Source organism: Leptosomus discolor, chromosome 27 (assembly GCF_034619465.1).
Source record: "Leptosomus discolor isolate bLepDis1 chromosome 27, bLepDis1.hap2, whole genome shotgun sequence".
NCBI classification, from domain to species: Eukaryota; Metazoa; Chordata; class Aves; order Leptosomiformes; family Leptosomidae; genus Leptosomus; species Leptosomus discolor.
The window spans coordinates 3,169,563-3,188,792 of NC_141417.1; the positions used below are offsets into that span (position 1 = coordinate 3,169,563).

General features: G+C 51.1%; 1 protein-coding gene across 1 annotated transcript in view; it reads right to left on the bottom strand.

The window, feature by feature from the left end:
- Window positions 1–19,230, bottom strand: part of LOC147413516 (axonemal central pair apparatus protein HYDIN-like) — a 69,222-nt gene that overhangs the window by 22,913 nt on the left and 27,079 nt on the right. Inside the window, exons 9-15 of the mRNA XM_086478741.1 lie at window positions 15,241–15,340; window positions 10,859–10,977; window positions 8,806–9,029; window positions 4,700–4,767; window positions 2,512–2,747; window positions 1,542–1,642; window positions 104–239 (exon numbers count right to left, since the gene is read on the bottom strand). Coding sequence (XP_086334867.1) covers window positions 104–239; window positions 1,542–1,642; window positions 2,512–2,747; window positions 4,700–4,767; window positions 8,806–9,029; window positions 10,859–10,977; window positions 15,241–15,340 — 984 coding nt within the window. The remainder of the gene's footprint in view (window positions 1–103; window positions 240–1,541; window positions 1,643–2,511; window positions 2,748–4,699; window positions 4,768–8,805; window positions 9,030–10,858; window positions 10,978–15,240; window positions 15,341–19,230) is intronic.

Consider the following 19,230-nt stretch of genomic DNA (forward strand, 5'->3'; position numbering starts at 1 on the left):
TAGGTTTGAATTTCAACTAGCAAGGTCTTATCCAAATCACTTTTTTTTCCTTAATAAACCCCTCGATAACATTTGAGGGCAGGAGGCGGACGCGATGCCAAACCTGAGGAAGAACCCTGTAGCAGCCTGGAAGATCGCTGTCGTTGACAAGGGTCAGCGTCTGCTGGCAAGGGAATTTCAGTAGGCACTGTTCAAACGTCACGACGGGGATGAGCGCTCGCAGCAGAGGCACCACGCATCTAGGCAAAGAGATGGCCGAAAGGGAATTGGACACACTGAGAGAATGTAGAATGTTCACTCCCCAGACAGCGTGAAACGGAGCCTAACACATTTGTCACTGTCAAATAGACCTTTAATACCCCTACAGTGATAGGGTCATATCCTGTATGGATATATCCATAAATCACCTTTGACTTGGTTTTACTCAACAACCTCTTGTAAAGGAGAGGCAAACCCTGAGACTCAGCATCACAGAGGCTGCCAAGGGCCCAGGCAGAGCACGGTGCCCTGTCCCAGAGCTGTCCAACCAGCTCTGCCCCTCCTCTGCCCTAGGAAGCTTGCAAGGACCCTCCCAACGGTCCCAGCAAGGCACGAGCTCTGGAGGAGCCTTCCCACTGAGGACCACGGCTCACCAAGACTCAAGGAACCAAGACTCCAGTAAAAAGACTCCCTCCTCTCCCACACCACTGTTGCCCTGTCTGAAAACTCAGCCATTTGCCCCAGAGATGGAGGGCACAGGCCACCACCTGCCTCGTGCAGCGGGTGATCATTCTCTCCCAGCTCCTACAGCTACCTTGGCCCTTCACCCCCACGGGTCCGTGCGCTGTCTCTGCCCACTTGCTCTTCTTTTACAAAACTGCAGCCCAGGCGCTGACTGGATGACTCTGCCTGGACGAGGGAACAGCACCAGGGAACTGCACCCCTCTTGTCATTAAACTGACACCCACTGCAGCCCAACAGGACTGAGTCTGGCTGCAGCAAGAACAACTTTTGGCTGAAGTCTGAGAACATTGATGCTCAAAAGAAACCTGAGCTCACTCACCTTCCACATCAAGGACTGCTTTCCCCTTCATAAGATCTTGCCTTTGTTTTTCCCTCACCAGTCCTACCCTAAGCCCCTTTCCCATTTGCATGTGTCTTCACCAACCGAACCAGACACCAGCTTTCAGCAGGCTGCTCGCTGCGTCCCAAACAAATGTTGTATTTCGGTCGCAGCCCAGCACAAGCCCACCACTTGCAGGGAGGAGAGGTGGCCCTCTGGAAATTTGTTACACCTCAAGCACCAAAACCAAGGCCAATAATGAGTATAATTACTGTTCCCTCTCAAAAAAGGCTCAGGGCCGTGCCTGTCCGCTGAGCACGGGTGCTTCTCCACACGGGCTGCTTTCAAAGCCCTGCTGTCCTCGTAGCCAGCTGGGCAGAACTCGCTCATTGAGCAACACTTCTCATTTGGAGCTGGAGCCAACAAACCAGGTGCGAGGCAACGTGCTGGTGATGGGTGCACAAGGAGAGACGAGGAGCTGCAAGGAAAGCGCTGATACCTGGCTGTGAGGAGCAGCGCCGACACCTCCTTGCCCACACCATCCACGTCCACCACCAGTGCCAGCTCGTAGCTCCTCACCGTGTTGGAGCACAGGGTGACCTGGTGGAAGAGAAGAGCATCAAACACTTCATGACTCCCAAAAGCCATTATCCAAGGGTGGTGCCCTCCGGTTCTTGTTCCATGGTAAGGAAAGGGACAATTTTGCCTTAATTCTGCTGCTGGCCCACGGGTAGAACACTGCCTCTGGGAGGAACAAAAGGCTTCTGACAACATCTGCTTTGTTAAATACACCTTGCAGTTAGCAGGACACATGTAGGGCAAATTAAAGCACAATTAGACTAATGCTCTACCCACCACCGTATTAAAATCAAGGGACTAATTTTTAATCTCAACTACAACAGCAAAAATCCAGGGGAAATCTGTTGACTTTAACAGAATGAGTTCAGCTTTACAGCGGGAAGCAGAGGGCAAAATGGCGCCCAGCAAAAGACCACAAACAGCGTGACAACACAGAAGATGTGCCACTCATGGCTGCCAGAGCTTTTGTAGTATCCGTTGGAGATGGCCGCGGTGAACACAACTCATTCTGCATAACAGGAGAGGAGAAATAAGATCGGGAAGAAAAGCAAACTGCTTTATACAGTGACATCTCTCTTTTTAACAGCCACCTTCTGTCCTCATCCTTCCTCTGCCCACTCTAAATCAAAGAAATCGCTCCAAGCAGCTCTCAAACACATGAATGGCTTCTGTACTTGAACACATGGTACATGGTCTTCAGCTTACGGTTTTGGAAACAGAACGTTTCTCCTTCAGAAAAGCCCCCCAGTAACCCAGCTAACAAAAGCCCAACGCTACTGCAGGGATCTCACTCTGTTATGCTCCAAGCCAGCATCACCAAAGCCCTCCCATACATCCGTGAAGCTTCAGCTCCACCTGCTGAAGCACGTAGGGTTGGACTCTTCCCCTACCTGGATATCCAGGTGTCCCTGGGAGCGGAGGGTCCCTCTGCAGGGCGTTATGGTAAATTCCGTCGGCTTGACGTGACTTTGGGCTCCTTTTCTCCAGGATGACCGAGTGTTGTCTGCCACCTGAACAAAACTGCTGACACTGGGCTCTCCCGAGCCATCCCCAGGAATGCGAAGGTTGAAGGTCAGGGGCACCAAGGACTTGCTAGTAAGGCGACATGACAGGGTACAAGGAAAACCTGGGAAAACAACACAAATATGAATTTATCTGCCAGTTATCCCATGATTCCTCATATGAATATTCTCTTATGCTCAAACTGCACTTGGAGTTCAGCTCTTTTTGATCTGAATTACAGCTGATGGAGAAGCTAAGCGAGGAACTGGTTGTCACTTAAGTTCCCTCTTACGCTGATCACGGATTGCTTCCTTGGAAACGCCCACTCTTAGCGATGCTGAACACCAGTTTTTCTCTCTCTAACTGTGAGGAGCACTCTCACCAAAACTAGTACTAGTTGTTTCTCACGGAGGAGTCTGCATCCAGACAGACTATTTCTTCTGAAAATTCAACCCATAACATTCCCTGTTAACTCCACAAACACTCCTCCCACAGTTTTCAATGTATAAAAGGAGTGGATTGTCATCGAGGAGAAGCTACAGTAAGAGAAAGGAAGGATGAAATTGGGAACTACAGCATGATGCAAAGCAATCTGAGGCAGCTTCTCTAGGCAGGATCCTTAGGGCACCTCCTGGTTTGGAGCAACCAGACTGAGCACGTGACAACTCACAGCCCCTTCCCTGGAGGCAAACCTGATACTTGCTGAGCCATTAGCAGGAACCACATCTCACCTCACCTGACAAATGGGGACACCACCCCCACGCTGCACGCTGGCTTTGACTACTGCCTGCAAAGGTTTGCGGCACTTTAGCTTTGACACTCGCTTTCGATAATGGAAAACCAGGGATACAACCACACCTGGTGGGGATGTCCTGCAGAGACAGGACATCAGCCCTCAGCCTGCTCTGGAGCGGACATCTGGCTTGGCTGGCGAGGAGGAGATGCCTGCCACCGCCTGCTTACCAACAGTTATTTGAATGCAATGCGAGGGAAAACCATCTACAGGAGGTAGTTTCTCCATGTGCCTACAGCTGGTAGATTCTCCATGCCCAACAGTGACCATGGCCACCTCCAGCGATCACTCCAGCAGAGAGGCAGGAGGTGCACAGAAAGGACAAACACAGACTTCACAACCCCGAACAGAACTGAAGCCGCCAGATGCAGAAAACTGTCAGCAGCACAGTTAAAAAGCAAAAATACAACAGCTGCCTTCCGCGGCAAAGGCCTTATTAATGAAATCAGATTAAGGAGGAAGAATCTCCTATTGCACAACCCTATTTCTGGTGCGTTGGGGTTTTATGTATTCAAAAGGAAACAAAGAAGTGGCAGAGTGGTGATGGAGAGGGGAGGAAGCAGCTCAGGAAAGGTAATGAGTTTTCTTAAACAGTCCCTGAACAGCATGAAAACACAGGGGCATCCTGGGGGCAGAATGATAATGGCCCTTCAATCATTCCACAGCTGATTTCACATTGAAGCTTCGGATCATCTCAGTAAAAAGCCTTTTGTGAGACTGAGATGGAGAACCAGAATCTGCATTTCAAAGGAGACGCTCAGCCACGGGCTCTGTCAGCAGAGCTGGGCTTTCGGTGGGGAAGGAGGAGCCCACATCTCTGAGGAGGTCAGTGCCTGGTGCAGAGCTATTGCTCGGGCAGATTACCTGGTAGGTGATAAGGAGGTGTCCTCACAGCACTAATTAGCTTCTCACACTAAAGGTCAGGTGGGTCAATGGTGTCCTTGCCTTGCAACAGGAACATTTACCCAGAGCAGCCACAGGCCAGTATGCAGTTTGAACTCCCTTTGGGGACGAGGACCTTCACAGTCATTCTGCTGCCAAGGACTGGGGGGTTGGGGCTGAACAAACTCTGAGGGACAGCAGAAAATACCGACTTCCTATTCCTTTGGTCCTATTTGATCTCATGATGGCAAAATACCGCCTAAGCAAGCAGCAGCCCTGGTTTTAAACCCCTGAAGGCTGCTATGGAGGGACACAAGTGACAGATGCTCAAGTGTTAAAGTGCTCCAGTTTGGTCATGCAGAGACCTCTCAACCTGTGGTCCAAGCCCAGGGCACACTCACCAAAGGAGACGTCACCGAAGTGGAGGGAAGGCACGTTGAAATGGAAAATCGGTCCGACGACACAGCCCCTGTGAGGACAAAGACAGGCAGAGGAGGCACTCGCTTGGTTAAAGAGAATCGCAAAGTGCTCGGCCTTCGTTACAGCTCCCACAGAGAACAGCGGGTCTCAGAACCACAGAGGGTTTCACATCAGCCCGTCACCCTCGTGCTCAGCACAGCCTCCGTGTGCACAGGAGGCAGCCAAAGCGGTCAGCAGCTGAGAGCTGCTGGTGGGGCTTAGGGCACCGTGTCAGGCAGGGTATGCCCCCAAGTTGCTGCTGGCCCAATGAAGGACCCTGAACAAGGGATGGCTCCGTGCCTCAGTTTCCCCACCTAGAATGAAATGGACACAAAAGTGGACTCATTGTAACCAGCCTTCCCAGCCACAGGTTCCCTGCTTGGCTATTCCTCAGCTGCAACTGGTGTTTCCACGGAGTACATGAACACTTAGAAGATCTTGAGCCACACAACCATTATGCATGCAGGATTTTGAGGCATGAATCCAAGGGAGCCCCAAACATCTATTGACAAGAGCAGCAACAGTTCTACACAGCGAAGACCTGAATCTTGGAGGAAAGTATCAGCTTGTCACCAATGCACCAGCTGACACATCCAAGCACAACATGTCTTAAACCACTGAACGTGGGCGTCCTGAACGCACTACACTGTCTCACCTGTCCTTAAATTCAGCAGGCAGGCTCCAAACTCCAAAACCCACTGACATCCACTGAAATCAGCACCCGAAGCTGTATAACGTTCATTAATTTATTTCATGGTTGATGCTAATCAATGTCATCTCTGCCTCTTAGCTAAAAATCAAGGAGCACAGTGGACTGTGCCTTCTCCTTTTATCCACAGGCCTGCCACTGGCTCTGTTCTGCACATGAACAGAGCCCAGTGTCCCGCAGGAGGGACCTGCGGTCATCTGTGGTGTCCCATTTCCAGCATCTCTTTCTAAGCACCAAAGAAACAAGCATTCAGGACCTTGTCAGGCTGGTTTCCAAGTCAAGACTAATCACCTACGGGTTGGGCATCTTCTGATTGCATAGTCCAAAAGCACTCCAAAACTGACTTTCAGGACTTTCAATCCCACGCTAATTCTCGATTCGTGGAGCTGAATCCGTTCCTGAGAATATCAGGTAGCAAATCCCTGCTGCTGCTCAAGTTCCCTCTCCAAGGACATCACCTGATCAGACTTCACCTCGCAAGCCCCAACAGCTGAATTTGGGCAGAGCAAAGGGAGCAGACATGGTTTCCCTCACAGCGCTTGCCAGGAAACGATGGAAAACTACCTCCACACCAACCACAACTGGGGATCACACTGGGCAACTGCCAAGGATGAGCCTTGCCAGCCAAGTGGGGAAATGACTGCCATTTCTGCTGAGCGCTCCGTACCTGTGCTCAAGTCAGGTAGACCTGAATGGCTGCCCAGAGGCTCAGGCAAGGAGCCAGCCCAGAGCTCTGTGCACCACAGCTGGTAACAGAACAGCTCGCAAGAAAAGGGGGGGAAAGACAGTGGGTTTGGCAACAGTGGTCTTCTACAGTAGCATTAAATAATGCATTTGTGAAGGGAGATCAAGGTCCTTGCAGAGCAGGAAGGACAACACAAGGTGGGAGAGGAACCACGTGAACTCTCATCCCCGTTCCTTCCTTTGCAGCCCAGTGTCCCACCAGCCAGCTCGCCTCTGTTCAAAAGAACTGGGAGTTTTTCTCCGTGGAGAACTAAATCCAGTGCACAAAAGCTCCTGAAGGGGGAGGCTCAGCTTGACCTGGTGGGTGGACATCTCAACAGCATTTGAAAACAAACAGCTTGAGTTGGGGGGCTGGAGAATCCTTGTTCACCGAGAGGTAAGGTCTGCCCTGAGCCCGGGGTGGTGCTGGCAGAACAGGGCAGAGAGTGGCCGCAGAGAAGGGGAGGAGATGCTGGGCACTGGGAGCCAGGGCATCAGCAGGGAAAAAAGGACCACTTCATTGGGTTGTGGGGAAGCCAAAAGACAGCTGCCCCACTGACAAGCTCTTTCCTTCCCCAGGAGCAAGGCCATGGCGGGGCAGAGGCAGCGGGCACTGTCCTAGCAATACTGGGTTCTACCCACGATAAGCACGGCTTTACAAGTGAAACCTGCCTTGCTCAAGGAGAGAGCTGCTTATGCAGTAACATCCCATGACCGATCTGCAGGAGGGACAGAGGAGAATCAATTATTTGATTGTGAAATGTTCCCTCTCCATTTCCAAAAAAAGCAGCACTTCCTCTCCAGACACAAAGCCAACATAACCGTTTCTCTACTGAGGCCAACAGACCTACTCACCCCTCTTCTCTTGCAAAGTAATAACCTTTTTGTTCCTTTTTATTCATTCCCCTTACTTTATTGGTAAAATCAACTGCAGATTCCTTTCATTTCTTTACTACCTTGATCTGGTGCCTCCCAACAGCAGCAGCCCAGGAGCACCCAGCACCAGCTTTCCTGCCTACACCACGATATCCCACCAGCCCATGAGGAAGACCAGCTGGGACAAGTTCGCATGCTGCTGTGGTCCCGAGAAGTGAGCTCTACCTCTCCTGTCATCAGGTCTTTGGGTTTTTTTCCCCTCTCCCCTTTGCTCAGTGAAGATTCTCTTTTGCAATGGCACCAGCCCCTGGGATGGTGCCCAAGTCCTTGTGACAGTACTTGCTGCAGAGCTCCCCATCTCCTGCATCAGCACTCTTCTGGCTGCAGAAAGGAGGTACCGTAGCACTCGCTGCACAAGAGCCAGGAGGACAGCTTGTCCCAACACATCAGCAGAAGAGATGATGTTGAGGCTGCTGCTACCCATTGTGTAGGGATTATTAACAGAGGATTTTAAAACCCCTGCTTCTGGCTGCAGAATCACCCAGGCTGGCCCATCTCCAAAGCCGCGTTGGCCTTGCTGTGTGTTCAGGTGGGACATCCTGGACCATCTACTGCCCAAAGCCATCACACTGTCTGCCGTGGCCCAAGGGGGAACGAGCTACCCGTAGGAAGGAGTCACCCCAGCTCCTGGGTACCCAGGCTGGGCAGCCTTTCCTCTATAGCCTCCACTCAAATTTTTTCCAGCATGGGTGGTCACTTAAAGCCCCGGGGTCCTCACACAGAGATATCAAAGGGTCACAAAAGGAACCTGCTGCTGCCAAATTCTGTGCAAACAATGTCCTGGAAAGTCAGAGCCACCCTGGCTCAACCGTGAAGGCAAAGCTGCTTCCCAGAGGAACCCAAGACTTTGAAAGTCAAACTGGGTCTTGCGAGCACAGGAAGCACGGTCATAGCTGGCCAGCGGGTCGAGGAAGGTGATTCTCCCCTCTACCTCACGCTGGTGAGCCCCCACCTACAGTGCTGCGTCCAGCTCTGGAGTCCTCAGCACAGGAGAGACATGGACTGTTGGAGCGAGTCCAGAGGAGGCCACAAAAATGATCAGAGGGCTGGAACACCTCTCCTATGAGGCCAGGCTGAGAGAGTTGGGGTTGTTCAGCCTGGAGGAGAGAAGGCTCTGAGATGACCTTATTGCGGCCTAATGGTACTTCAAGGGGGCTTATAAGAAAGATGGGCACAGACTTTTTAGCACTGTCTGCAGTGACAGGACAAGGGACAACAGTTTTAAACTGAAAGAGGGAGATTTAGACTGGTTGTAAGGAAGACATTTTTTATACTGAGGGTGGTGAAACACTGGCACAGGCTGCCCAGAGAGGGGGCAGAAGCCCCATCCCTGGAGACATCCAAGGTCAGGCTGGACGGGGCTCTGAGCAACCTGATGCAGCTAAAGATGTCCCTGCCCGCTGCAGGGGGGTTGGACTAGACGACTGCTAAAGGTCCCTTCCAACCCAGACCAGGCTATGATTTCCTCTCACATTTACACTGCATTTGCTGTTGCACTTGCAAGGTTCAAACTGAGTCATGGTTAAACAGTCTTGGCTCTTGGTGTGGGGACGCTAGGGTCAGAGCCAAGACTCAGACAACATCGTTCTTCTCTGCTCCATCAGAAAATGAGGTATGAGGGAGATGGTTACCCAGAGATAGCTGCAGAGGTGCCCACCGAGCTCCCATAACCCTCCTCACCTGATAGTCAAGGTCACAGGCTCAGGGCTTCCATCCACACTGAACCTGAATTCTTCCGTGAACTGCCCCAGGATGGTGGAGCTGAAGGAGATCTGGATGACCTGGAGCCCGTCTGGCAAAACGGTGCCCTCCCGGGGCAGGAAGGTGAAGCAGGAGCCCGAAGCTGTAGCTGGAGGGACCAAGCTGAAGGAAGCGTCGATGAGTCCTTTGTTAAACAGGATCGCCTGCAGCAGCCAGAAGACAAAGTGGGCACACGTAAGGAACCTGCCTTTCTTACTGACTTGTCTTCTGGTTAAACAACGATCATCTGTAAAAGGCAGAGGATGCCGCGTGCTGCTGCTCGGCAGAAGGCAAAGAAAATACAGCAGAGCAGGCCAAGTTCTGCTTTGGGGTTTTTTCACGCAAAGCGGTGATGACTTCACAGAAACAGTCACCCTGGGGTCGTTCCGCTGACGCAGAGCAGTCCCCTCGCAGCTGCAGTGCAGAGGACCTGCTCAGCATCACCAGGTTCATTCAGACCCGTCCCTAAGAGCAAGGGTGGGCGGTTGCAGCATTACCAGGGAATCACCACACAACTGCTCCTGCTCCAGACGAGTCTGATCCTGCCAAGGGCAGAACATGTTCAGCTTCCATTGCAGCCGACAAGTTGATGGCATGTAGAAGACACCTCAGGACAGCACTAGAACTTCAGAAGCACCCCCCAACTCTGCTATGGTATATAATTTGAGTTTCTTTTATTTTTTCTTTAATGTGATAGTTCCTTAGTCTTTGCTCAACCAGACACGTCAAGAAAGGATGAGAGTGAGGTGCATGGCAGCTCCGCCTAGTCTAAAGAATGTCTCTTTCCTAAACATTCACAGCAATCATTTACAAATTCACCATTATTTAGAAGAAAAGGCAAATTTGGACCCAAGACATATTTTGTTGAACTCTTGAGAGATCCACTACCTCAAACAAGTAGCTCTGCTTTGGGTAGGCTGCAAAGTTTTGCAGGGTGAAATCCTGCCACTTCCACAGACTTGTCTCTCCGCTTTGGATTTCACATCACTCGAACTCCGCAATGGTAACTCGAAAACTACTCTCTCCTCTCACGTGTTCTACACCTTAGTTACAAACGGCACTTAGGGATCCTATGCTGAGCTGAGGTTTACCTCCAGCCTCGCTGCTTAGGACAGCACTAACGGTATCATTACTTAGTCACTTTTTCTCAAGTAATGAAAATAATAAATTGATCGAGAGAGACTCAATGAAGTATCAGCATTACAAATGCATAGAGTGCACAATATTTTGGTAAGAAAACACCTTAATGTGTCCTTCCCTGCCTCGGTCAAGCTTTTGAAAGCGTCTGGCCTGATGTATCGCCGCGTTTTCTACCTCTTTCGGGTGCTCTATTTTTTTTTTTTTTTTTTGGCAGAAAACTTCACACCGTTGCTAGGGAGGCAAACATGTAAAAAGTACCTTTGCTTCATTTCCAGAAATGCTTTGCTCTTTTTAGAGCCAGAGATGCACCAAGTCTGAAGTGCGGTGAGAGACCGGTTGGCAAGGGACAGCTCTGAGCCAGGAGGCTGATGGCTTTCCTCCGACTCCCAGGAATCAGGAGGAGGCACTTCACTGAAAAGCATTTGCAACAGACTTGAGTTCAAACACAGTAAATTTGTTCCAGCTGCTTTTTAACAGCCAGAGTACAAAGGTGCAGTGCCTCTAGGGCTGAACCAAAAGCCTCTGAACACTCACCTTTTTGACCCACGGCTGCTTTCATGGGTCAAGGGGCTTTCAAGTGGGTGGGTTTTTTTTTTGCATGAAGCCTCCCAGCTGATTTCAAAGGGAGGTTGCCAAAAAGCAGGGACTGGGGCTTCACAAACAGCATATACACCTTTCAGACCCCATCAAAAGTATCCAGATTCCGTGAAACCCCCCCAATTTGACTATTACGTCAAATATTCCCTGCTCACAGCTGCCCGAGTTGCCAGAAATCCCACAGGTCCCCGAGGCTCACTGCTGCCCCGGGAGCCATCGGGACGCAGCCCAATCCCTGCAAACCCCTGCTGCTCACCTCGTAGCTCTGGGCTGATCCAACAAAAACCTCCCCGATGTCCAGCTGGTCAAAGTTGAAGCGCAGACGGGGCCCAATGCCTTCCCCTTTGACACTCAGGGGCAGCCTTGTCTCACGGCCTGAGGAGAGAGTTTTATTTCAGTACAAGAATTCCCTCTGTTATCCCGGGTTTTCCAGGCTGCCTCAATGCCAGTCCCTGACTCCAGGCTGGATGGGACCAGCTCTACATGTTGCAGGAGAAGATAAGGGACCCTTCTCTCAGGAGATATTCCTTGGGGCTGGTTTCTAGTTTCTAACCGATCCCTTCAGCTAGTTTTTAATTTAGCCATCAGGTTGCACCCCAAAAAGGCAATGCTGAGTTTAAAACATGACCCCTGAATTTCTTCCCATGGGCTTAGATGAGGTTTGAAATCCAGTCAGTGAAGGCGCAAAGCTCACCAAACAGAGCTGAAGGTAAAAACACGCCATCTGTTCTGAGCCAGTCAAAGATGACAGCACAGGAGCCGAGAAGGACGAGCCCCAGCAACGCAAAGCTCCTGCTAACGGTGACACACGCATCCAAGCGCTGCCTAGAGCAGGCAGAACAGCTCAGCCACCGCCTGGGCCCAACATACAGCTCCACACCTGGGTGCTCCAGGGCTCACCTCCTGCAGCAGCGCCTAAACAGCACAGGGCTCTATGATCTCCAGGAAGGTGAAGCACTCACCTCTTCCCACCATGATACCAAGAGCTCAGCTTTGTGAAGACACCTTACCTGGAGCACCCTGAGCAGTCATGGAAAACTACTGAGATCAGAGAAGCCATAAATGTACTGTTAATACACACATCCCTTTGTGGCAAAGGTAACTGAGACCACAAGGCTTCCAGCTAAACTCCCAGGATGCTAATTTTCTTCCAGAAGTCTGCCAAGATGACGTAGTGCAAGATCTTTCCATCTGAAGGCTGGTCTGAACCACCGGAGCAGCCCAAAAGGCCCAAATCCTAGCTCAAAATACAGCTTGGGTCTCCCTGCCGTCCCGTTCTCCTCTGCATGGAAAGTGAGTAGCACAAGGAGGAGAAGAGAGCCCCAGAAGTTGTATACAACCTTCACTGTAGCTTTTGTGCAAAAATACTCCTCTTTCCTTCAAGCTCCTTTTGTGTGATGCTGACCATTTATTACAGATTAGGGATTGAAGGTTGCTTTCAAAAAATCTTCTCTATAGAGTTATTCAAGAATGTCCACAATGACTTACTGCAAAGAGCAGCCCAGGTGTGACACCACACTGACTAAATCACAACTTGGAAAAAAAACCAACCCCACACTCTCCTGGAACAACCTTTTCAATGATTGCTGACTTGCAGCCATGGGATGAGGATGTTGGATAACGTCCAAAGCCAGAAAAGAAGAGCTAGGGAGGTCTTGTTGAATTCAACATTCAAGTGGGTCCAGCCAAAGCCCAGCTGACAGCAGAGATGAGAGCTCACAGCTCAGGCGTTAACTGGAGGGCTGTGTATTTCCGTCTCCCAGACACCGTAAGAGAGGCAGTACTGGGTGCTCACTGGCAAAAGATTGCTTCATCTTGCACCACGTGTGCCTTACTTTCCATTAACAACTATGTCTAAACCATCAAAGCTCTTAAGAAATGGCAAAGATTTCCAAGTGACACGCTTTCGTCCACGATCATGCTGAGACATGTCCCACAGCCACTGTGATCGGAAAAATCAATGGCAGTTCTTCCCCTTCTGCAGGTGGTCCCCATCCTCTCCTGAAGGTCCATGGAAACCATCCTTTCTTCTACCCCTACGTTGAACTTGAAACGTCAGGAAATCCCAAAAGTTTTGCTCTTCCTCCTTCCGGGTGAACCTCAGAGAGGGCTTGTCCAAAGGAGGAGGAGCAGACTGAACTATGGGCAGCATTCAGGAGAGCTGAGAGGGAAAATAAGAGACTATGTCCCCCTCTTTGCTAGGAGCTGGGGCTTTCCGGAGCATCCAGCCTTCACCCAAGGCCTGGGTACGGCTGGGCTGTGGCCCTGTGATGCTCCCACCACAACATGTCTCACAGCACACAGACCAAGGGTGTGGAGGGCTACAGCCTCCTCATCCTCAGTCCCAAAACTGCACCAGGTACTGCGGAGGAAGATTCTGGATCTCAGCAGGAATAACACCTTGGTACATCACGCAGGGTGTACAGTTTGGCATCGCCGCCTTGCTTTCAAATACATAGGCATGTAGGTGGCCCAACAGCACAGGACTTGGTTGCCAAACTCCTTAACTTCTGCTATTTTCTGACGCTCAGTTTCTCGTTCTCAGAACGTCCCTGTATTTTGTGACTGGTTTTGAACATGATTCCCATCTGACCAAGTCAATAAGCAGAGATCCACAGCTGTACATGACGCAGGACATCACAAGGTTAAGGAGCGATCATCATCTGGGATTTTGCTTCTCCCCACAAGAGTGGCTTAGATAGGGGTTTTGGAAGAAATCAGAGGTAACCCAATATATTTTCATATGCAGAAAATCCTAAAAAAAGAAAGAATTTGAGGTCTCTGAGCCCCCACCGTGTGCTCCCTTCCAGCAATCAAGAGCCACGGCTTTATTTGCATGAATAACTAAGGAGTTCATTTTGAGCTTAACTATTTGCCAAGAGCTAATTTCAAACCACTTCTTATCTGCCAGCTTGGCAAGTTGCACAGTGCTGGTCAGTTCCAAAAATCACCTCACCCAGAAGCATCTGCTAAGCAACTTATGGAGGCACCTGCAAAAAAAGTGGAGGCCAGCAAAACCCCTTTCCAGTGGGGCATGAGATCCAGCTGCACCGTTCACAGTGCTGCCCTGGGGCAAGGCTTCCAAATACTCCCAGCAAGGGGCACACACCTCCTCGAGGTCCTCTTCCATGGAGCCAGCAGAAGAGTTAAGCTCTCCCAAGGGCCCATCAGAGTCTTTCAAGAGCAGGCTCCGCTTTCTAAACGCAGCTCATTTGCCCAGCTCTGTTTCCTGTAACTCCCAGACCAGCTCAAGGCTTGCATGCAAGTAGTTCTCCTATTTCTCTGCAACAAAACAAAGCTCTCCTGGCACAAGCCCTGGAGATCCCTGCAGCGAAGTGATGGGCACCCTCGTTGCCAGAGCAAAAATCCCAGAGCCAGGAGCACAGCACTGAGTGAGGAATCCCTTGGGAGCGGCTTCTTAAATCAATCCTTTCCTCCCCCAGCTCTAACTGCAGCTGCTGGGCAGGAAGACAGTTTGTCAACCCAGGCCCTGGGTCATTACCGGAGGTGGCATTTGCCAACTAAACCCTGCACAGTTACGGTGTAAATAAAAAGCTGTCTCATGACATTTGTACCCGGTAGCTTAGAGCAGTAAGGAGAGCAGCAAAGCGGCTGGGTTAGTGACAGCAGCACCCTCCAGAACAGCAGCCTGGCTGCTGGAGGACCCCGGGCCTGGCATCTTTTCCTCTTAGATGGGGAAAACCATAACGTTCCCGGGATAGAAATCCAACAGCCATTTCCCACTCGTGAAAAACACCTTAAGCAGCACCATGCAGAGAGGGAGAGGAAGGACAAGGTAACCCGAACCACGCAGCCTGCTGCAAGCGTTCCCTGCCCCATGCTAGCACAGCAAAGCCATCCCCTCCGGAAGGGCAAAAATGGTGTCACTCAGGCGGGTCAATGATAACTGCTCCCAGACAAAGCCTTGGCAGCACTTCTGTAAGACAGGATGAGCACAAAGCTTGTCTAGCAGTCTGCTCCGACTCTGATTTCCAGGGACAGCTTTCACCTTGCTGGGTGCAGCAAGCCCTGTGCCATGCTGCCCAGACGTGCCATCGACTCGGAGCCACAAGGTGACAATTCCCACGCAGAGAGAGAAGCACGTGCTGGCCAGAAGTGGTCCTTCCGCAGACGGCCCGTGCTCAGCGGGGCTCAGCCACCCAAGGCCTGGCTGTGTCTGGGTAGCGGGAGGTGATCCAGGGTCTGGGAGCACATTTGTAACTCAGCTTCTACCACCTCAGCAGTCTGACGACGCATCCGTGGAATAAAGACTCCTCTTGGAGGGAAATGGTCTACAGGGACTTGGTGCTCGTCCACTCAAGCTGTTTTGCTCTGTAGTTCTTTGGCCTTTACAGACCCCTCACAGCCAAGCACATGCTGACAAACCCATGGCATGGAAACTTAACCCTTCACTGCTTGGACTGTTCTGGGATCAGTGATCCAAGCTTGTAGCCAGGCATCCTGAGGGCCTCGGACAGGAGAAACATGGAAACCCCAGGGACAGTGGGCACGTGCCAGCCCTGGCCTGCTGACCACGGACCCTTCCTGGCACTACACCGAGGGGGCTGGAAGACTATTTGTGCTTCACCTTCCCTGTGGGCAGCAGGAGACAGAGATGTCGCAGTAGAGCACTTGTACCTGAGATGTCGCAGTAGAGCACTTGTCGATAGACTCTGGCTTCTCGGGGTTTAAAGATGACTTTCACTTCAGCCGAAGAATTTGGCCAGATCTCTCCCTCCTAAAACAGAAGGAGACAGTAAACCATTTATCTTCAAACATTACATTTCTTGTTTTCAACCACAGCCCTGTGCCCTTTATTTAGAGCATCAATGAAGAGCAAGGAATGCTTATCAACAAAAGAGAGTTTGGAAGCAACTGCAAAAAACTTTCTAGGCCCCTTACCTTTACTGGCACCTGGCAGAGGCATTTTGTTAAGTCAGGGCTACAACAAAGCAACCAAACTGGCTCACACTCCAGCAAACCAAGCAGGATTTCTTCAGAGGTACCAGCCAGCCTAAGGAAAAGGAACCTCTCTCCTCCAAACCTTCCCTTATACCCCAGGATCACCATGGCTACGTCAACACTTTTACTCAGATCAGAAGAGATTTAGCAAATCAAATGGTTTCATTCTTAGTTGCGAAGCTGCTGCCTCATACCCTCCACCTACACTTGTATTTAAGTACATAGCGCACTCTGGTGAGCTGGGGCACTCAGCACCCAGCAGAACAAGCCCTCCCGCCTGGGGATCAATGAAGAACGGACTCCTTCCCGCTGATGGCTGCTTCTGCCCCGTGCTGTGAGCAGTCAGCCAGCACGCAGGCTCTTCCAGCTGATGGGTGATCTGGGAAAGGAGCTGACAGTCAGATACATTCCTGTCTCCCTGAACACAGGCTCAAACAACAAGAGATGGGGTTTCCTTACAGCTCCACACCTCTTTCAACGAACAAGCTCTTCTCCTTAAATCTGGGCCATGCTGCCAGTGTGTCTGCAACTGCCTGCTGCTTCCTTGGGGTCTTCCCTCTCTGCTTCTCTCCCAAAGAGTCCTGACACTGGTGCTCAGCCCCAGGGAGCCTTGCCACGCATTTTCAGAGGCACCTCTGGTTTCTAGAGGCTCTTTCTTACATCTTAGGACTGGTTTAAACAAAGACACCGCTTACATCCCCTTAACCTCTAGCATAACAAATGTTTCTTTGTGCATTTGTTGACATACAGCCACCTCTGACAACTGTAACTATATTCTACACGGAATGAAAAATCTAGTTTCTAGAAGAAGACAAAAAGAACAGTTATTTTTCTATCAACAAAGTGAGGCTTTGATTCTGCTGGCTGCTGGGTATCCTCAGTGCTTTGTCCAGAAGGGTCTTGAACTGACTGGAGCCTCCAGCACTCCTGCAGCATCAATATTAAATAACTGTAATACTTCCCATCGACTTAGCACTTACAGCTCAAAGGACAGCCCCCCCCCCAAATTAGAGAGCGATGACATGGGGAGTTATTGGGCTGCAGCTGCAAATAACTCCTTAATGCACAGCCTGCACAGAGTCAACACAACAGAGGGAAGAACAAGCAGACAAAACTGTTTCAAACACCAACCAACCAATAACAAGAAAAGAGAAGTCTGAGAGAAAAAAGTCACTTGAATTCTTCTCAAAACCCAGAGCAAACACATTTGCCAGCTCAAGCGCACTTCATGTTTCTGTCCAGCAAGCAACTGGATGAAGATGAAGCCTTACGATGCGACAACACACTTGCTTGAGGAAGGAAATTGGGGACATCACCCTGCAAGCCTCAGTCAGCACGCCAGGGATCGGATCCCTCGATCCCGCAGCGACGCTGCACGGGCTCACAAGCAACCAGAGAGTTATCTTGGATTTACAGGAACAAAAGCATTTGGGGGGCTCCGAACAACAGAAGCCCTGCTACGACGCCTGGAGCTTGCCGAAGCCGAGTCGCTGAGAAGAAACACTCAGATGATGGATTTCCCTGGCTTGGCTAGTGAGAGTCGAACACCTCAGCAGTGCTCGTCAACCAGCTGCTCGCTGGGTGTTTAACAGACTGAATTCAGGGTTCTCACCCTGGGCAGAGCACCCCTGGGGAGGGGGGAGGCACTAGGCAGCTGCTTGCCTTTGCTTCAAGCCTGGCAGCTGCGGCTGGACACACAGCTCCCCTCACCAGCGTTCTGCGCCCCTCCTCAAAGGGTGCTGCAGGGGCTGAGCTGCCCAGCGCTGCTGCCTGATCCCCCAGCTGCTGTGGCCCTCTGCCCAGAGAGCTGCAGACAGCCCTCCTGCAGCTCCTGCCCAGCAAGCAGCGCCTTGCCGGGCTCACCAGCACCACCCGCTGCACAAACACTCGCTGCTGACACGCTCAGGAAGGACATTAATGACATGCTGAGAGCAGTGATGATGCTCGAGGTCTTCATCTCAGAGAGGGCCATAAGGTAGGGGAGGAGAGCACGTCCTGAGCCTGAAAACCAAACACAGGGGTGCAGTAAAAGGGAGGGAAGTTCAGCAACAAGTTGGAGTGGAATGAGCTCAAATTCAGAAGAGCCACTCAGATCCCTCCAAGGGAAAGTCTCCATTTGCTCTGTAGACAGCAAACTGGGGAGAAGGGATTTGAATGAGACAGGAGAGGACCAACAAGGCTGAGGGTGAAAACTGATGCCGGGATTCGACTGCAGTTCTGCCATCAGGCTTACGAGGGCTGTGCACAGCCAGATGACCAGGGGCAGGCAGCTTAGATTTTGTGCTGGCTGTCAGACAGACGATGCCTACCATCACCTGAGCACCTGATTTGCTGGGACTGTGTTATTTCTTGCGAGACTTCAGGTTCTAACTGAAAAAGCAGAGTCAGATTTTAGACCATGCCATCCTTTAGAGCAACGCTGGCTTCTCTAAAGCAGAGTTCCTAGGAAGAAGAATGAGGACTCAGAGCCAAATCATTCCTGGGAAACTCTAAGAGCATCCTGCCTTCCACTGAGGACAGAAAAACTTCTTTGAGCCTAACACAGCAGTACCAGTCTTTCAGGTCAACTATCTGACAAAGCACCATTTGGCTGCTGGCTTCTGCTGGATCACAAGCTGATGGTACTTGCTGGTCTATTTTGTGTGCTGCAATCAGATATATTGGCCCTGGGGACACTTTGGGCCAGTTTGGTTATTCCTCAGAGGCTGACAGAGGCAATACAGCTCCATTAATGGAAGCAAGTGTCATACAATTCATCAGCAAAAATGAAGCTAAGCAGGAAAGGAAGAAAATTAAAAAGAGCCATTGGCCTGATGAATATGCCTCTGCTAACCACAGCGTACTTTGCTAGCCGAGCGGGTTTAGCTGACTGGGATTTGATGAACACCAAGGCCAGCACATCCGTGACAGAAATATAACCAACCCTGGGATCTTACTGTGCTCCAAAACAGAGGGGTAACAACCACAGAGCCCAGAGGCAGGGACAGGGACGGAGTTGAGAGGGCAGAGGACCTAGGAAGGTGGTGCAGAGCCAGAAGGCAGGGCAGGAGGGGGAGATCAGAAACAGCCCGTGCTTGATGCTTGTGCCAGCTCTGTCTCCCTACAAGCTGCACCCACATCCCCTGTCCTGCTCTGGTCGTCACCAACTGAGCTTTAGGTGGACAGGACCAGGATGGCAAACTCACCTGTTCCCCCACTGAGCTCTGGCAGCCAGACAGACCGACACTCTGTGTGCCTGAGCCCCTAATGCGACTTGCACAGCAACAGTTCTGACTGCAGCCGTGAGTGTGCACAGGGAGACAAAGTGTTTCAGTAAATTCTACTTCCTCGTTTCACAGCACACAGGAACGGAGGCATAGCAAGGCTTTCACCCACCAGAGTGCATCCAGGCTTCTGTGGTACTTCCAGGGCTCCTCTCAGGGCAGCCACAACCTTCCAGGAGCAACTCGGTGGCCGGGCAGCACCGTTAGCCCCAGTTTCTCCAAGGAGGTCCCAACATACAGAAGCAGTAAGCGCTGAATCTCCGAGGCCTGAATGCCCAAGCGTTCAGGACAGATGTGGGAGTATTCACACTTACAGAAAGTTTATATATCTAACTTGGGCCGTCTACAGGGAGCCTCAGGCTACAAAGCCTACATTCCCCTTCAGTGCAGAAGCTGAACATCC